Source organism: Thalassophryne amazonica, chromosome 12 (genome assembly GCF_902500255.1).
Source record: "Thalassophryne amazonica chromosome 12, fThaAma1.1, whole genome shotgun sequence".
NCBI classification, from domain to species: domain Eukaryota; kingdom Metazoa; phylum Chordata; class Actinopteri; order Batrachoidiformes; family Batrachoididae; genus Thalassophryne; species Thalassophryne amazonica.
In genome coordinates this window covers 79,669,314-79,686,552 of record NC_047114.1, presented here as the reverse complement: position 1 = coordinate 79,686,552, position 17,239 = coordinate 79,669,314, and the positions used below count along the sequence as shown (strand labels likewise).

Below are 17,239 nucleotides of genomic sequence, written 5' to 3'. Positions count from 1 at the left end.
TCATCATTGGGTTGACAGAAAATCAGATTTAAAATATGAAAACATTCCTTTTCCAATCATAATTAAATGCCTAGTTTTAAAATTAGTTACAAACCTCATTTAAAAATATATAAATATATTATTATTATTATTATTATTATTATTATTTCTTTGTAGGTGTTATGCCATGGTAAAGCAGTTTCAGGTTTTTAATCATGATAAGATGACTAATTGCAACCTAATTTCCTTTTAAATTTCAAGAAACTACTGAAAAGGAAATATGCACACTTATTAGCTGAAAGAAATTATATATTCTAAAGGTAGAAAATAGTCACGCATTATATTCATTTATATTCATTAATGAATATTGGCTGTTTAACAGTGTTTCAGTAATTTGCACATATTCTTTATATAATCTTACATATGAATTTGTCTACATAAATCTGTTTTTTTGAATATGACACAGCTTTTTAACCACCTAATATAAACTACCTTGTTCCTTCCACTGAACAGGCACAGGAGTCTATGCCAGGCCCCGACCTTGTTCACAATTTCCCTAGTGAGCTTGGGGATCTAGCTGAGCTGTCTCCTTGTGGCATTGCTGAAAATCTCCGTATAGAGCTTGACCAATCAGAGCTCAGAAGACAAGAGCTTATGGTCCAGGTTCAGGAATTGTCCACAGAGAATGTTGAGCTAAAAAGTGTGGTTCAAAAACTTCAAGGTCAGCTTTTAGTAACTCAGACCATCCCTAAGACCAGCTCAGAAACAGATAATCAGGTGAGAGAAAATGTCCTTCAGACTTGTGGTGAAGCAGTAAATGGCAGTGCTGAACTTCAAAACAGGCTCAGCACTGCTGAGAACAGAAATACAGAGCTTTGCCTCAAGTTGGATGAGGTACTAAAAGAAAAGGGTCAACAAGCATCCAGCCTCTTGGACACAAAGAGCAAAATCCAGGACCTCATGGATAAGCTTATGATGGCAGATAAGGAAAAGATGGAAACAAAGAAAGAAGCTGAGGACTGGGCCAAAAAGTGTGAGCATCTGGTCCAGGAACTGAAACTCAGAGAAGAAGACTTGAAGAACAGTGAAGAAAAGCTGGCTGAAGCAAAGGCTGGTGCCCACGATGAACAGGAGGAGACACTTCAGCGTTTGGAAGAGCTTCAAAGTGCAGTTGATCAAATTCAGGGTGCACTGACACTGAAAGAAAAAGAGACCGGGAACTTAAGAGCCCAGCTTCAAGATCTACAAGCCTCACTGGATTCCAGAGAACGGCAGGCAGAGGAATTAAAGAAAAGATTGCAGCAAGAGAGGGATGAGGTGGAGCACAGATGCAGCCTGAGTGCTAGTGAGAATGAAGAACTTGAGAGTCAGCTATCTGATTTGAGAAGAAGTCTAAAAGACAAAGATAAGGAGCTAGCCATTAGTTCAGAGAGGGTGAAATGTTTAGAGAAACAGTTGGAGAAGATAATTGCTAAGAGTGACAGTATGAGCACTGGGCTTACTAGTAATGAAGTCATTCCTTGTGATCAGAGTGAGAATCTTGAAGACTGCAAATCACAATATAGAAATCTCATAGAGACAAATGCCAAGCTGCTTCAAACAGTTCAGAGGAGTGAGGAGAGCATTGTAGAGCTGGATAAAAACAAGGCTGCCTTGCTAGAGGAACTAGCTTCTTTGAGGGTTTCTGAGAAGCAGTTAAAGGATAGAGTAGAGGCTGCAGAGATGACTTTGGAAGATCAAGAGAAGACACTATTAGATGAAAACTTGCATTTGGAGGAGATTGTCCAGGAGTCTCTTCTCCAAAAGGAAGCATCTGATGCTCAATTAAAAATACTTGAGCATGACAAAAGGGAGCTTGTCGAAATTCAGGCCTTATTAAAGAAACAATTAGCCACAACTCAAGAAGAACTAAATTCACTCAAAGCCAAAGCCTCGGAGGTGGACAAGAACCTCATGGTGTCCCAAAGGCGTGAAGCAGACCTATTGGAAAAACTCCAGGAAACTGAGATTAAGCTTAGAGACCAGACCATTAAATATGGATTTCTGCAGGGTAGGGCTGAGGAGATGGAGAGCAGATGTGAGGAGGACATCAATGATGAAAAAGGAGTTGCAGAGAATAAGGAAAAAATGCAGAAGCTTCCTGTTACACAGACTTCTACCTTGGAAAGTAAAGAGGACCCCATCACCCTTGTGATTGCTGAGGCTCAGTTGGAACTCAACAAAAAGGAGGTTCAGAGACTCCAGGAAGAGGTTGTGGCACTCAGGGCACAACTCATGGCTGGGACTGAGGAAAGAATGAGAATTCAGGCCCTCCAGGAGGTTACTGAAGCATCCAGAGAAGACCTCTGTGTCTTGGCAGAACAACTCAAGGCTCAGGTTGAGGAACTAAATCACCGCCATGTGGCTGATATTCTTCAAGCCAAGGAGCGTGAGGAGACACTTATCCAAGAACGTGACAGTGAAGCCCAGGCTCGAGCAGGCTTGGCTGCAGAAATGGCCGCCTACAGAGAAAAACTTCATAACCTTAAGCTGCATTATGACGCCATGTGTCTGGAGAACAGTGAATCTCAGAAGACATCCCACAGAGCCAACACAGAAACAGCTGAACTTGGTGTGCATGTGTGTATGCTGTCTGCTGTGAACGAAGAGGCTCGTCTTCAATGGGAGGACCTGTCGTCCAGTCTGCAAGAGCTGAAGGCAGATGCCTCTCAGGAGGTAAAGAGGCTGAATACTTGCATGGAGCAGCTACAGGAGGAGAACCAGCAACTCCGTGATAAACTTCATGAAAAGGAGCATCTGTTGGCATCCAAGGAGGCTCTGCAGGAAGAGCTGGTCAAGGCCCAGCAGGAGGTTGAAGCTCTGCGTGAGAGAAGTCAGGAGGAGACTCAAGCACTCCAGTTGCAACTTGGCAGCCAATCCAAGAACAATGGCAGTCAACTTCAGGTAAGCCATAACCAAGATCGATAATGATAATGATTTTATTTGTGGTAATCAACGCCGGCAACTAGGAAGTCTTAACGTTGCATGATGTTTTGGTGTAATCATTAGTCAATGTGATGAATTTTGGATCTGTGTTCATCTAGACTGCGAACCAAGAATTACAAGAAGTGAGAACACACCTGACGACTGAGCAGGAAAAAGTTCTCGTGGAGAACAGACTCAAACAGCTAGAGGTAAGTCAAGACAGTCAAGATCTGACCCTTTAAAAAAAAAAAACATCTTAATAAAATAGCCAGTATGTAAAGGCCAGATTCAAAAGAACATTCTGAATGGTTGTCAAAAGGCTGAGGTAGCAGTGTTACATTGAAAAAAATTAAATGGCCTCCAACACACTGAACACTGGTATATGAAGCCTCTAACATTTTGTAATGTACAGCACACTTAGGCCCATATAGGGTCTATTTGGGCACAATTTTGTTATTTTAGCTATCATAGCATATACTGGGGTCCATAAGTATTTGGACAATGGTGTGATTTTTGCATTTACACTAGCACAGTGGCGTTGAATTAAGTGTGAGAGTACGAGGTCTGTCCAAAAAGTATCGGACCTTTTTATTTTTTGCAAAAACCATATGGATTTGAATTACGTGTGATTGCATCAGCCCAGCTTGAACCTTTGTGCGCATGCGTGAGTTTTTTCACACCTGTCGGTTGCGTCATTTGCCTGTGAGCAGGCTTTGTGTGAGCAGTGGTCCACCCTTCTCATCGTTTTTTTATTGCGAATAAATGTCTGAACGATTTGGAGCTTTGCTGCATCAATTTTTTTCCAGAAACTGTGAGAGACCTCCAGGTGGACACCTGTTCGGAAAATTAATATGGCTTTCAGGGACGATTTTGTGGGGATTACACAGATTAAGGAGTGTTACTGCCGCTTTAAGGACGGCTCACAAGCAAATGATGCAACCGACAGGCGTGAAAAAACTCACGCATGCGCACGAAGGTTCAAGCTGGGCTGATGCAATCACACGTGATTCAAATCCATATGGTTTTTGCAAAAAATAAAAAGGTCCGATACTTTTTGGACAGACCTCGTATGTGGTACCAAGTAGGATTTTTTTTTCTTTTAAGAGATGTGGGAATAGACCATTGTCTGCCTGGGTGGCAGTCATCCAGGACCTGAGGCAGTGCTGCGGATGCCCCAAAGTGCAGCACCAATGCATGCTCCCAGATTTGACTTGTAGGGGTGCAACTAACAATTATGTTCAGAATTGATGAATCCATCAATTATTTTCTAAATTAATTGATTTGTTGTTGGGTCCATAAAATATTGGAAAATGGTGTAAAATTCCTGTCAATGTTTTCCAAAGCCTTTCAGATGTCTTGTTTTATCCACAGCCCAGATATATTCAGTTTGCTGTCAGAGTGGTAAAGAAAAACAAACCCACAAAATTTAAAAAGCTGAAATTGGAGAATATGAATATATTGATACTGGTGAGGCTAGCCATCAAGACACCCATGAAAAACAGAAGTGCAATTATTGTCTGCTGATACACCAATTACATCGTCTATGTGGTGAAGTTGAAAAGAACAGCATTTTCTTCTTAAGGTTTCATCATACAGCTCTAAATTGACCCGTGAAAGTGTGAATGTGTTTGTCCATATGTGTTGACTCTGCAATAGATTGGTAAGTAGTGCTGGGTATCGATTCAAAGTTCAAGAATCAATTTGATTCCGTTTCTTAAGAAACAGAGTCAATTATTTCAATCCGATCTGATCTGATATCGGTTTGGGTTAGTGTTACTAAAACAGTTTTTTTGTTTGTTTGTTTTTTAGCTGTTACCTGATTGTCTAGTTGTGCAACAATTAATACTACTTCACAAAATTTGGCCCTGAAAATGTAGGCAGTAGTGTTTCAGACAGTTAGAAATTTAAAACTTTTACAGGGGGTAATGGCCCCAGTCTCCCCTACAAAACTCACACCTGCAGCACTCGCTGCGTTGCACACAGCAGGAGACCGCCGCAGCTGGGGGAAAAGTTCTGTTGCAGCAGGAGAACGCGGCTATGGGAAAAGTTCTCCCACAGTCGACACCAGAGAACCTTTGTGTGCTGTCCCACAGAAATGGCTCGTTATGAGGAGCAAAAAAAAAACTACTGTGTGAGTTATAAACGGCAGACAATTCTCTTTTCTTGCCCACAGCAACAGACAGTCCCAGTAGTCATGATTGACATTTTTAAATGGCTTTGACGGAGGTTGATGAATAAATTGTGGATGCACTGCTTCAAAATCAGAACCAGTGGATCCACAATCAACATAGAGAAATGATTATTTAATTTTTCCAGTTACACACCCTTGGAAACAGTGTAATAGCCCAACTGAGGCGTAGTTTTTTCAGGCACACTGTTATAATGCTGGTGAGAAGTACACACACACACACATCTGTGGGGAGTAACATGAGAATTGATTTAAAATCGGCGAATTGATCTATTCAACCCAGCACTATAGTGAGCTGTCCAGGGTGTACCCCACCTTTCACCTAATGACCACCTGTCCCAGCATCACCCTTACCTGGAATAAGCAGCATCCATTCGGAACTGGATGGATGGATAGTTTTTTTTCTTACAATCAAAAAACACATGGAGTTTTTCCTTACTACTCCCACCATTGTGCTTGCTCATAGGGTACTTAATGTTTATGTACATAAATATATAATTGTGTGTGTGTCTGTATATATATATATATATATATATATATATATATATATATGTATATATATATATGTATGTATGTATGTATGTATGTATATTATTATTATTATTATTATTTTTTCCCAGTGAAAATGTGTACATGTAATAGTATGATGCTTGGTGTTATGTTGAGAGAATATGAAAGATCATTTTACTTTATAAAATTATAAATGTTTTGGTGTTGCTGATGTTGTTTTCTATATTGAGTAAGATTATGGGAGTTAGTTAGTTTGTTTGGTGGGGGGTGTTTTATAATGTTATGTTGGTATTTCTATTTTGCCCCAGCTGCTTTTTAAATACTTGAATGGTATACTTAATAAACTGTGGCTTCAACCTATTCCCATTCAGTGAACATTTTCTTTTCAAATCCTGCATTGTTGTCACATGTTGTCCATGATGTAGAAACTGAAATAATGTCTTGCTTTTCTGTAATGAATGTAGGCTGAGAATCAGAAATATTGCCAGCAGATTGAGGAGAAAAACAACCAGATGGCCCAGACTGAGAATCTCATCCAGCAGAAAGAAGACAAGATAATCCGTCTGAAAGGGAATTTATCAAGGTGAAATACTGTATTCATAGCCACACATTCCTAACCAAATTACATCTCATTTAACCATGGTACCTAATCTTTTGTCTTTTGGATTTTACAATTTTTTTATTATGCACAAGGGTTTTAGTGTACATGTTTGACAGTCGTTTTGAATTTCAAGATAAGAGTGTATAATTAACAAATGCACTTGCACAATTCCTCATTGTTTGCAGGTCTGAGGAGCACCTAGCAGCAGCTGAGCGGACCTGTCGAGAGTTGGGTGAAAAACTACAGAATGTCATACAGGACAAACAGAAATCTGAGCTTAAGACAGCTGCTGAACTTGATGACCTTTACCGCACCAAAAGCAATTTAGAGGAAAGACTTATAGAACTTATCAGGTATATATTATTTTCAGTGGGGCTGATCCAGTCTGATTATTTTTTTTAGGGGGTGGGGGGATGTATATATTCTGTTGAGTTGGTTGAAACATACATTATATGTACATATCCAGTCAGATGGCGAGAAGTTGAGATTTGTAACTATTGTCTAATTTGTTTGTTACTTTTCAAATGTGCTATCAAACCATCCAAATTTTGTATGCTGTAGTGAATAAGTCATTTTTAACAGCTGTGCAAATGCATTTCACCTTGTCTTCTGCAGAGAGAAGGATGCACTGTGGCAAAAGTCAGATGCTCTGGAATTTGAGCAGAAACTACGGGACGAGGAGACAGGAAAAGACGTCAACTACTGTTTGAGTTGTCACAATCAGTTCAGCTGGTTCCTCCGCAAGTACAACTGCAGGTCACATGGACTTTTGTTTTAATTTCTTAAGATTTGGCAGATGGTTGAATCTGAATTCCACATCTTCAGAGCTTGATGGAGTTCTCTTTCTTAAGAGTTTAGGAATATGGCCCTTTGAAGGCTCAAAGATTTTGATTTTCCATAGATCCTTATTCAAGCTTGCATCCACTCTGACAAGGTTGAGTCTTCAGTTTTCAAGTATAGTTAAATATTTTTGCACAGATCCTCCAGATCATTGAGGCATTGATGGTGAGGTCTGGCCAGACATAAAATAAATGGATCCCTTGGAAAGATAGTTTCCACACCAAGACAGTAGGTATCCATATACTCCCTGAGGTTGGGGTTTGGCTGTCAATCCATGGTGTTGGACTTTGTCTGAAGCCCCTTAAAATGTTCAGAGCTATGGTGGGAATTCTGCCTGCGCTTTTGCCACCTGATGTTCAGTAAGGACAAGGTGTGTACCCTGGAGTTACAATACAGGCAGGTGCATTATGTACAGTGAAATCTAAAAATGATAAATCCATATCTCAAATAATCCATCATCATGGTGACGAAGATTGGTTCTTGATCGATTCCCGGACGGGATAGTGAACACAGATGACTGAACAAGCTTTGTCCGCGCCATGACACCTGGATAAATGGATCAAGTAGGGGATTGTCTGTTGGTTTAAAATATGATGGAGACCTTGTGCCTCATGGCCTCTACGGTAGCCATTAAGGCCTAACAAGAACAAGTCTTCAATAGCAGATCAGGCAAAGAAGGTTATGGCTTGTAATCCAACAGCTGTGAAGGCAGATGAAGGCTGCAGCAGGTCCTCAGACTCCAGTTGTTTGGAATTTCCCAGCTGTTGGACCACGCTGAGGATCTGTCAAGGACCATGTGTTTGTCGGCATGCAGTGTAACATTCCCACATTAAACAAACTCACACACAGTCATCTCTAGGTTGAGCCTAGATGTAGATTTTTCTGTTTTAGGATTTAATTATTTCTTGTGTCAACTCCTACCAAGATCTCCAGCCACGACTCCCAAAGTCTCAGCTTCAGCCATGAAAACTTGAGTTGTTGAGAGTGCTCTCGCATTTTGCACCTGATACAGTACTTGACGACTGTTGACAACATGTCAGATTTGATGGCCACCATGATATCATCTGAAGTACTGAATCCTCATACCAGTGACTGAATTTGAGATTGAGGATGAAAAACCAAAGCTGATTGTGGGTTTTATATGTTTATGGCAGTTCTACATCAGAATAAACATTCTGCCGAATCAGAGACATCAAATCAGTGAAAGCATTTTGTAAAAGAAGGAAGTCGGATGATTGCAGTGCCTTGCTGCCTCCAGCTAATTTCTTGACATCATCATGTGACATGATTGACATCAGAGGTCTGATGCATTTGTTGGCCCCAGGAGAGCAGATATCTATATGAGATGGTTGTTGATGTATTGTTAGATTATGACCTCTGCTATGACCTTGACCTTAGACCTTTACATGACGTATGGAGTGAGAGGCAGGCCTAATGCATTTATCCACCAGGTTTGATTGAACTTGCTCTTTTATTTTGAAGATATCATCTGGGATAAACAAACAAATGGGCATGGCCATTCAAGTCGCCTCACTCCGCTTCACGGTGAGGCTGACGAGCATTTTAAGAGCTGTCCCGGTAGTCCACAGACCCCTGTTGCATATCATTTTACAGTATTCTCTCTCTCCTAGCTTTGGCACTCTTCATTATTCACTGTCCAGTTAAGGTGGAAAAACATTGTACACTGATCAATAAAGGCAAAAAAAATAATCCAAAATATAGTAAGATTAAATATGATAATATACTTAGATCTCAAGGATATGTGATGTTATTTAAAAAGCTACAGACTCCTGTGTCATATAATTTTGAAGATTGTGTTTTGTGCTGGTTCATTTAATAAAGATAAACATCTTGTTACATGCATCATCTTTCAGTTTATTGTGAGGTACACGCTTGTAAAATGTGCATACAGTGTATTTGAAATACTTTGTGCTTTTTAAATTTCTATATCCTACATCTTTATATTTGCTGTATTTATTAATGCTTCATTCATTTCACCATAATGAGCCATTGTATGTGCTGTCTTCACAGACTTTGTGGGCGTCCCTTCTGCTACAATTGCTGCAACAACACAGTCCACACCCAGCAGGGCGGCATCAGAGAGTGCTGCTGCAGGGATTGCTATAACCAACACAGTACGGTAGTGGAGCGCCATCCTCAGGAAGGTACGACTCACAGCACACCAGACACAGCCATCAGCCACTCGGCAAAGCCTGGCAAAGCGCAGATGAGCGATTCTGAAAACAGCAGCACAAATCCATCAAATGCTACGGTTGCTTTAGAACATATAGTGTTGTCATACTCAACTCAACTCAACTTTTTTTTTATATAGCGCCAAATCACAACAAACAGTTGCCCCAAGGCGCTTTATATTGTAAGGCAAGGCCATACAATAATTATGAAAAACCCCAACGGTCAAAACGACCCCCTGTGAGCAAGCACTTGGCAACAGTGGGAAGGAAAAACTCCCTCTTAACAGGAAGAAACCTCCAGCAGAACCAGGCTCAGGGAGGGGCAGTCTTCTGCTGAGACTGGTTGGGGCTGAGGGAAAGAACCAGGAAAAAGACATGCTGTGGAGGGGGGCAGAGATCGATCACTAATGATTAAATGCGGAGTGATGCATACAGAGCAAAAAGAGAAAGAAACAGTGCATCATGGGAACCCCCCCACAGTCTACGTCTAAAGCAGCATAACCAAGGGATAGTCCAGGGTCACCCGATCCAGCCCTAACTATAAGCCTTAGCGAAAAGGAAAGTTTTAAGCCTAATCTTAAAAGTAGAGAGGGTATCTGTCTCCCTGATCTGAATTGGGAGCTGGTTCCACAGGAGAGGAGCCTGAAAGCTGAAGGCTCTGCCTCCCATTCTACTCTTACAAACCCTAGGAACTACAAGTAAGCCTGCAGTCTGAGAGCGAAGCGCTCTATTAGGGTGATATGGTACTACGAGGTCCCTAAGATAAGATGGGACCTGATTATTCAAAACCTTATAAGTAAGAAGAAGAATTTTAAATTCTATTCTAGAATTAACAGGAAGCCAATGAAGAGAGGCCAACACGGGTGAGATATGCTCTCTCCTGCTAGTCCCCGTCAGTACTCTAGCTGCAGCATTTTGAATTAACTGAAGGCTTTTTAGGGAACTTTTAGGACAACCTGATAATAAAGAATTACAATAGTCCAGCCTAGAGGAAATAAATGCATGAATTAGTTTTTCAGCATCACTCTGAGACAAGACCTTTCTGATTTTAGAGATATTGCGTAAATGCAAAAAGGCAGTCCTACATATTTGTTTAATATGCGCTTTGAATGACATATCCTGATCAAAAATGACTCCAAGATTTCTCACAGTATTACTAGAGGTCAGGGAAATGCCAGCCAGAGTAAAGATCTGGTTAGACACCATGCTTCTAAGATTTGTGGGGCCAAGTACAATAACTTCAGTTTTATCTGAGTTTAAAAGCAGGAAATTAGAGGTCATCCATGTCTTTATGTCTGTAAGACAATCCTGCAGTTTAGCTAATTGGTGTGTGTCCTCTGGCTTCATGGATAGATAAAGCTGGGTATCATCTGCGTAACAATGAAAATTTAAGCAATACCGTCTAATAATACTGCCTAAGGGAAGCATGTATAAAGTGAATAAAATTGGTCCTAGCACAGAACCTTGTGGAACTCCATAATTAACTTTAGTCTGTGAAGAAGATTCCCCATTTACATGAACAAACTGTAATCTATTAGACAAATATGATTCAAACCACCGCAGCGCAGTGCCTTTAATACCTATGACATGCTCTAATCTCTGTAATAAAATTTTATGGTCAACAGTATCAAAAGCAGCACTGAGGTCCAACAGAACAAGCACAGAGATAAGTCCACTGTCCGAAGCCATAAGAAGATCATTTGTAACCTTCACTAATGCTGTTTCTGTACTATGATGAATTCTAAAACCTGACTGAACCTCTTCAAATAGACCATTCCTCTGCAGGTGATCAGTTAGCTGTTTTACAACTACCCTCTCAAGAATCTTTGAGAGAAAAGGAAGGTTGGAAATTGGCCTATAATTAGCTAAAATAGCTGGGTCAAGTGATGGCTTTTTAAGTAATGGTTTAATTACTGCCACCTTAAAAGCCTGTGGTACATAGCCAACTAACAAAGATAAGTTGATCATATTTAAGATTGAAGCATTAAATAATGGTAGGACTTCCTTAAGCAGCCTGGCAGGAATGGGGTCTAATAAACATGTTGATGGTTTGGATGAAGTAACTAATGAAAATAACTCAGACAGAACAATCGGAGAGAAAGAGTCTAACCAAATACCGGCATCACTGAAAGCAGCCAAAGATAACGATACATCTTTGGGATGGTTATGAGTAATTTTTTCTCTAATAGTCAAAATTTTGTTAGCAAAGAAAGTCATGAAGTCATTGCTAGTTAAAGTTAATGGAATACTCAGCTCAATAGAGCTCTGACTCTTTGTCAGCCTGGCTACAGTGCTGAAAAGAAACCTGAGGTTGTTCTTATTTTCTTCAATTAGTGATGAGTAGAAAGATGTCCTAGCTTTACGGAGGGCTTTTTTATAGAGCAACAAACTCTTTTTCCAGGCTAAGTGAAGATCTTCTAAATTAGTGAGACGCCATTTCCTCTCCAACTTACGGGTTATCTGCTTTAAGCTACGAGTTTGTGAGTTATACCACGGAGTCAGACACTTCTGATTTAAAGCTCTCTTTTTCAGAGGAGCTACAGCATCCAAAGTTGTCTTCAATGAGGATGTAAAACTATTGACGAGATACTCTAACTCTCTTACAGAGTTTAGGTAGCTACTCTGCTCTGTGTTGGTATATGACATTAGAGAACATAAAGAAGGAATCATATCCTTAAACCTAGTTACAGCGCTTTCTGAAAGACTTCTAGTGTAATGAAACTTATTCCCCACTGCAGGGTAGTCCATCAGGGTAAATGTAAATGTTATTAAAAAATGATCAGACAGAAGGGAGTTTTCAGGGAATACTGTTAAGTCTTCTATTTCCATACCATAAGTCAAAACAAGATCTAAGATATGATTAAAGTGGTGGGTGGACTCATTTACTTTTTGAGCAAAGCCAATAGAGTCTAATAATAGATTAAATGCAGTGTTGAGGCTGTCATTCTCAGCATCTGTGTGGATGTTAAAATCGCCCACTATAAGTATCTTATCTGAGCTAAGCACTAAGTCAGACAGAAGGTCTGAAAATTCACAGAGAAACTCACAGTAACGACCAGGTGGACGATAGATAATAACAAATAAAACTGGTTTTTGGGACTTCCAATTTGGATGGAAAAGACTAAGAGACAAGCTTTCAAATGAATTAATACATATGAATAAAACCACAGTAATTCTTTGAATGCATTTTGTTTGGACAGATGATGGTGACCAGCTGAGTGAAGCTGTTTATGACATCATCACAGAGGATGAAGTGAGAAGGGTTTGTGACACAAACTCAGTCTCTTCTGCCGCTGCCAGCTCTCCTCATCATGGGCACCAGGGGGCAGCACAACTGCAAGTATCTCAGCATTTGTTTGTTTGCAGCAGAACTGAGACTGCAGCACAATGAGATAATTAGATAACAGAATGGTTACAAGTTAGCACAACCCACAACAGCAGATTTTTTTATGTATAATTTCTTTTATACTTTAAAGCATTGGAACTTTTTGTTAAATGTTTAATATTGCTTTGTCTTGAAACAGTGGTGCCAGTGCAGATGACGCCCTCTCAGAGGATGCTGAGGAACTCGGTGCCTCTGTGCAGGATGCAGAAATCAGCCTACTAAAGGCTGGAGAACTGACGTAAGTTTGGTGATTGACAGTTTCATCAGAGCTGTCATTGCACCAGTGTTGTTTGCATTTTGTTTTCAGACAAAGCTTGTCATAGTTTTCTTGACAAAGCTTTATGCTACTCATGAAATGTGAAACCGGTCCATGTGGGACAGAAGGTGGGTTCCCCTTTTGGTCTGTACATGTGGAGTAACTGAGAAGTTTTGTTCAAAGGAGAGCTCTCCATTTTAGCTTTACCATTGAAAAACCAACGAGGTTTAACTTTATAAACGGGTGATGAACAGAAATGTTACATTGTATAGAACATACAGCATGTTGGCTGTCCATTGTGGACATTGTATTCTTTTTGTCTTTTATTAATTTTCTCTTGCTGATTTTTTGTTTTGTTTTGGGTTTTTTTGGTCCTGTGCTGCAGTCTCTCTGTTCACTACACAGTGGATGAAATTTCGAGCTTTGGTGACAGCTCCCGTGAGCTTTTCATCAGATCCAGTTGCTATAGCACCATCCCCATCATCATGAGCAGTGCCGGACCAACTGTCAGCTGGACGTTCACCTCTGAACCTAAGAGCATCTTCTTCAGTGTGGTGTACAGGGAGAATGCAGAGTCTCCGCTGGAGCAAGCCAAGGTGAGTCATGAGCTTAAGCTGAGTGACCTGAGTAAATATATAAATGTAGATGCTTTTATACAGGTGCAAATATGAAGCAATGTTGCAGTTAATATATCATCCTCTGGTATGGAGCCACTTATTGCTGTGTTGTTTTTTTTTGTTTGTTTGTTTTTTTTTTTGAGTGGTCGCATTTATCCTACATTATGTTGACACATTTCCAGCCAAACAGAAATATGTCATCATAAAAGAAGGTTATCAGGTCAGGAGTAGGGTAACATTTCTGTCCTGGTGGTGGTCTAATATACAAATAATGAATGTTTATGAGTTTATGAGAATGTTTATGAGAATTAAATATTCGTTCCATTGAAAGAATGTAAAAACATTAATTTGTTTTATATAATGGCTAAAAAAGATCCTTGTCATTTGATATTTTATTAATTTATAAATAACAGAAAAGGGAGTTACATTTTGGTGTTCTGCTGCTAAAGTCCAAATTGTAATGTGTAGTCCGTGATGCTGTGCTCTGACTTCGGACTTCCATAAAAAAAAAAAACTTTGTGTAGTTCCACAGTGCAGCCAAAAATTACATCAGCTTTTCATCTGAACAGTTCTTCATGCCTCCAGACGGCTTACAGCGGAGTGGACTGTGTGTGTGTGTGTGTGTGTGTGTGTGTGTGTGTGTGTGTGTGTGTGTGTGTGTGTGTGTGTGTGTGTGTGTGTGTGTGTGTGTGTGTGTGTGTGTGTGTGTGTGTGTGTGTGTGTGTCGAGTACAGTGGTACCGAACGTATGGAACCAAATTTGCACTCTAAATGCAATGCAACACAAATGGGACAAATTAATCCATGTCATGTGACACACAAAGCACCAATCAAATGACAAGGATCCCCTCAGCCATTATATAACACCTTACATAAACACGAAGGGCCCTACGTATCATACAGCAGGAGAAAAGCAGTGCGCGGCACATGTCTGTTGTTTTCCAAATAACACAGTTGTCATTTTCATATGTAGCACTCACATTGTTTTAAATAGTAAATTTGCTTGCAATTATCTTTGCACCTCTAGTGCATTGGTCTTAAAATGAGGTGTGGTGCAGTTTTGATGTATTGTTATCGTTACTATAACTGCACCATAGACACACAGATTTATTTATTTGTACTGCTATTTATATAACACAACAGTCAGATTTGTCTTACATGAGGTATTTTCTGGACTATAAGTCACACTTTTTTTAAATTTATTTGGCTGGTCTTGTAACATATTTTGCAGCAACTTGTATGTCAAAAATAGATTGCATTATCATCTATGTCCTCAAGATGGCACCATTTATATGCATGACAACGAAGCACTGCCTGCTGTACATTGGTCTGAATGAGTAGGAGGGGCTTGGTCTTGCAGCACAATCCCCTACTACTCGGCACTCAACTTATTTGTAATTTGTGACACAGTCGCAACCTCAGCAGAGGAGGATGGCTGGGCTATGGTAAAACTAACAATATAAGTGATCATTTGAAAAAAGTTTTATTTACATTTAGTCAGGTAAATTGCACACATTTGGCTCTGCGTTGAAGTGGTCCATGCATCCAAGCATTTCTAAGGACTTTTTGCCTGTTCAGTGGCAACAAGAAGCAGGACACTCTTGGGTTCTTTGTGTCTCATGCAGTAACATTAATTTGCCCATTTGCTTCTGCTTGCTAATGCAGTGTTTGTGTTATAAATAAATAATGCACTGATTAATTTTGCTTTAACACCATGTTTCAAAAATACATGCAACTTATAGACCAGTGCAACACACACATATATGTGTGTGATACAGATAATATCGTCTTTATTCTCCTCTTCATAATCCATTTTTTGACCGATGTGACTAATAATCTAGTGCGACATATAGTGTGGAAAATACAATAGGCTTACTCACAGTACTTCTGCGCTCTGCTTGTACAGACAAGATCTGAATCAGGACTCATATTCCTCCTCCACACTCATCAAACTAAAATGAAATAAAAAAAAATAAAAAGCAAAAACTAATTAAAAAATGCAAAACTTTAAGAACTTGTTTACTCCAGTTTCTTTACCGGTTTTGGGGTGGAAGTCCATCTGCCCAGTTTGGGCAGATGGACTTCCACAGTTTTGGACAAAGGAGCAGGACGTGTTGCAAGAACATGGTGCTACTGCTTCACTGCAGGGAACAGCAATGGATATTGCTGCCATTCATTATCTGCTGTGCACTTTGCATGCAGGTCTCGTTCCTTACCAGAAAACCTTTCACTTCGGTCGCCTGAGTCCACCATCTAATTAGCAATGCTCTAGATTCAAAAGCACGTGGGTCCTAAAGGCAATAACAGATGATGTTGTGGCCAGAACACATCCATGATTAAGTAAGCGACGACAATCCCTCTGTGCCTTACTTTGTGCTCGGATTACACACTGTGTAAATAGTGAAGTGGATAATCAATAGATCATCAAGATAATGGGTTCTGTTTGTTTTTAACTGTAATTTTTAACCTGTCGTTACAAACAAAGATACATTTCTGATGTGAGATTAATATATGCAGACATTCCATTTCCCTGCTGAAAAGATGTCAAAGAAGGCCTCTGTACTTTTTCCAGGTCCTGATCCCACTGACCCGCTGTAACTCTCATAAGGAGACAATCCAGGGAGAACTAAAAGTGCGGAACCCCGGAGAATACACACTCATCTTTGATAACTCGTTCTCCAGGTCAGTCACCTTGCATCATATTTGCAACTCTTCACGTTCCTTGGGCAGACATTTGCATGGACAGTGTTCCTAAAATAGACATGAAAGAGTGAATGAACACAGATTAGAGCCACAGTCAGTTCTCCCCCTCCCCTCTCTGTTATCCAGGTTCATCTCAAAGAATGTGCTGTATCACCTGAGTGCAAATAAACCGGTGGTCAAAGATGGAGATGACCATGAGAAGGAGAGAAAGAAGATGTAAGAGGAGGTGAAAAACTGACTTACATCATTTTGATTAGAGCTGTTCAGGGTCAGGCACGAAATTTCATGACAAACATCTTATAATTGACTTCAGCAATCTAAGGTCATGTTATGAAACTGTTGAGAGTTTAGTGGGATTTGCTGGAGTTCCATGTTTTGCAGAAGACCTGTATTTCATCCGGTGATATTTATGCGGTTATGATGCTTTTAATCAATGACCATGTGAAAATCGCATGCAAACAGCATCTGCATAAGGTAACACTCTGCATGTCTGCAGAGCATGAGCTTTTCCTGCTCTGGGATTGCTTGTTTGAGGAGATAGCTGGTGGAAGCGTCGGTGCCGTGCACATACTGTCTTGTTCTCATTGAAATCACAAGCTCGCTGAGTGTAAATCACCAACCATCGCTGAGACACGGGCACAAACTGAATATTTACTTCTAACGTTTATCAATCCAGGTCCTTAAAACAAAGTACTGCACATTTTCCATTTTAGTTCGTGGGACGACACCAGACATTGTGGCTGGAAATTACGTTTTGTTTGATGGGTGAGTGAACCAAAAACAAAACAAAGTTGATTTAGGATCATTTGAGGGTCATCTTTCTAAAAAATAATGTTTTCTGCAGTGTAAAGTTGCATGTTAATTGCCTGTCAATCAAAATGTAATTAGCTGGTAATGAGAAGGAAAAAAACAGCAGCTGTCAAACCAAACTATTCTTAAGTACCTTACATGATGACAATTTGCATGACTTTTCAGGTTCTAATTATTTTCGTCTCTCTCCTGTCA

The 17,239-nt window shown here is 40.0% G+C and overlaps 1 protein-coding gene across 1 annotated transcript in view; it reads left to right on the top strand.

Moving 5' to 3' along the window:
- LOC117521788 (FYVE and coiled-coil domain-containing protein 1-like) overlaps window positions 1-17,007 on the top strand; it is a 48,703-nt gene extending 31,696 nt beyond the window's left edge. Inside the window, exons 8-20 of the mRNA XM_034183130.1 lie at window positions 493-1,455; window positions 1,594-1,984; window positions 2,018-2,922; window positions 3,063-3,152; window positions 6,106-6,224; window positions 6,428-6,595; window positions 6,858-6,998; window positions 9,114-9,321; window positions 12,474-12,610; window positions 12,799-12,897; window positions 13,301-13,511; window positions 16,104-16,213; window positions 16,361-17,007. Coding sequence (XP_034039021.1) covers window positions 505-1,455; window positions 1,594-1,984; window positions 2,018-2,922; window positions 3,063-3,152; window positions 6,106-6,224; window positions 6,428-6,595; window positions 6,858-6,998; window positions 9,114-9,321; window positions 12,474-12,610; window positions 12,799-12,897; window positions 13,301-13,511; window positions 16,104-16,213; window positions 16,361-16,454 — 3,624 coding nt within the window. The 5' untranslated portion in view covers window positions 493-504 and the 3' untranslated portion in view covers window positions 16,455-17,007. The remainder of the gene's footprint in view (window positions 1-492; window positions 1,456-1,593; window positions 1,985-2,017; window positions 2,923-3,062; window positions 3,153-6,105; window positions 6,225-6,427; window positions 6,596-6,857; window positions 6,999-9,113; window positions 9,322-12,473; window positions 12,611-12,798; window positions 12,898-13,300; window positions 13,512-16,103; window positions 16,214-16,360) is intronic.
- The last annotated feature ends 232 nt before the right edge of the window (window positions 17,008-17,239 follow it).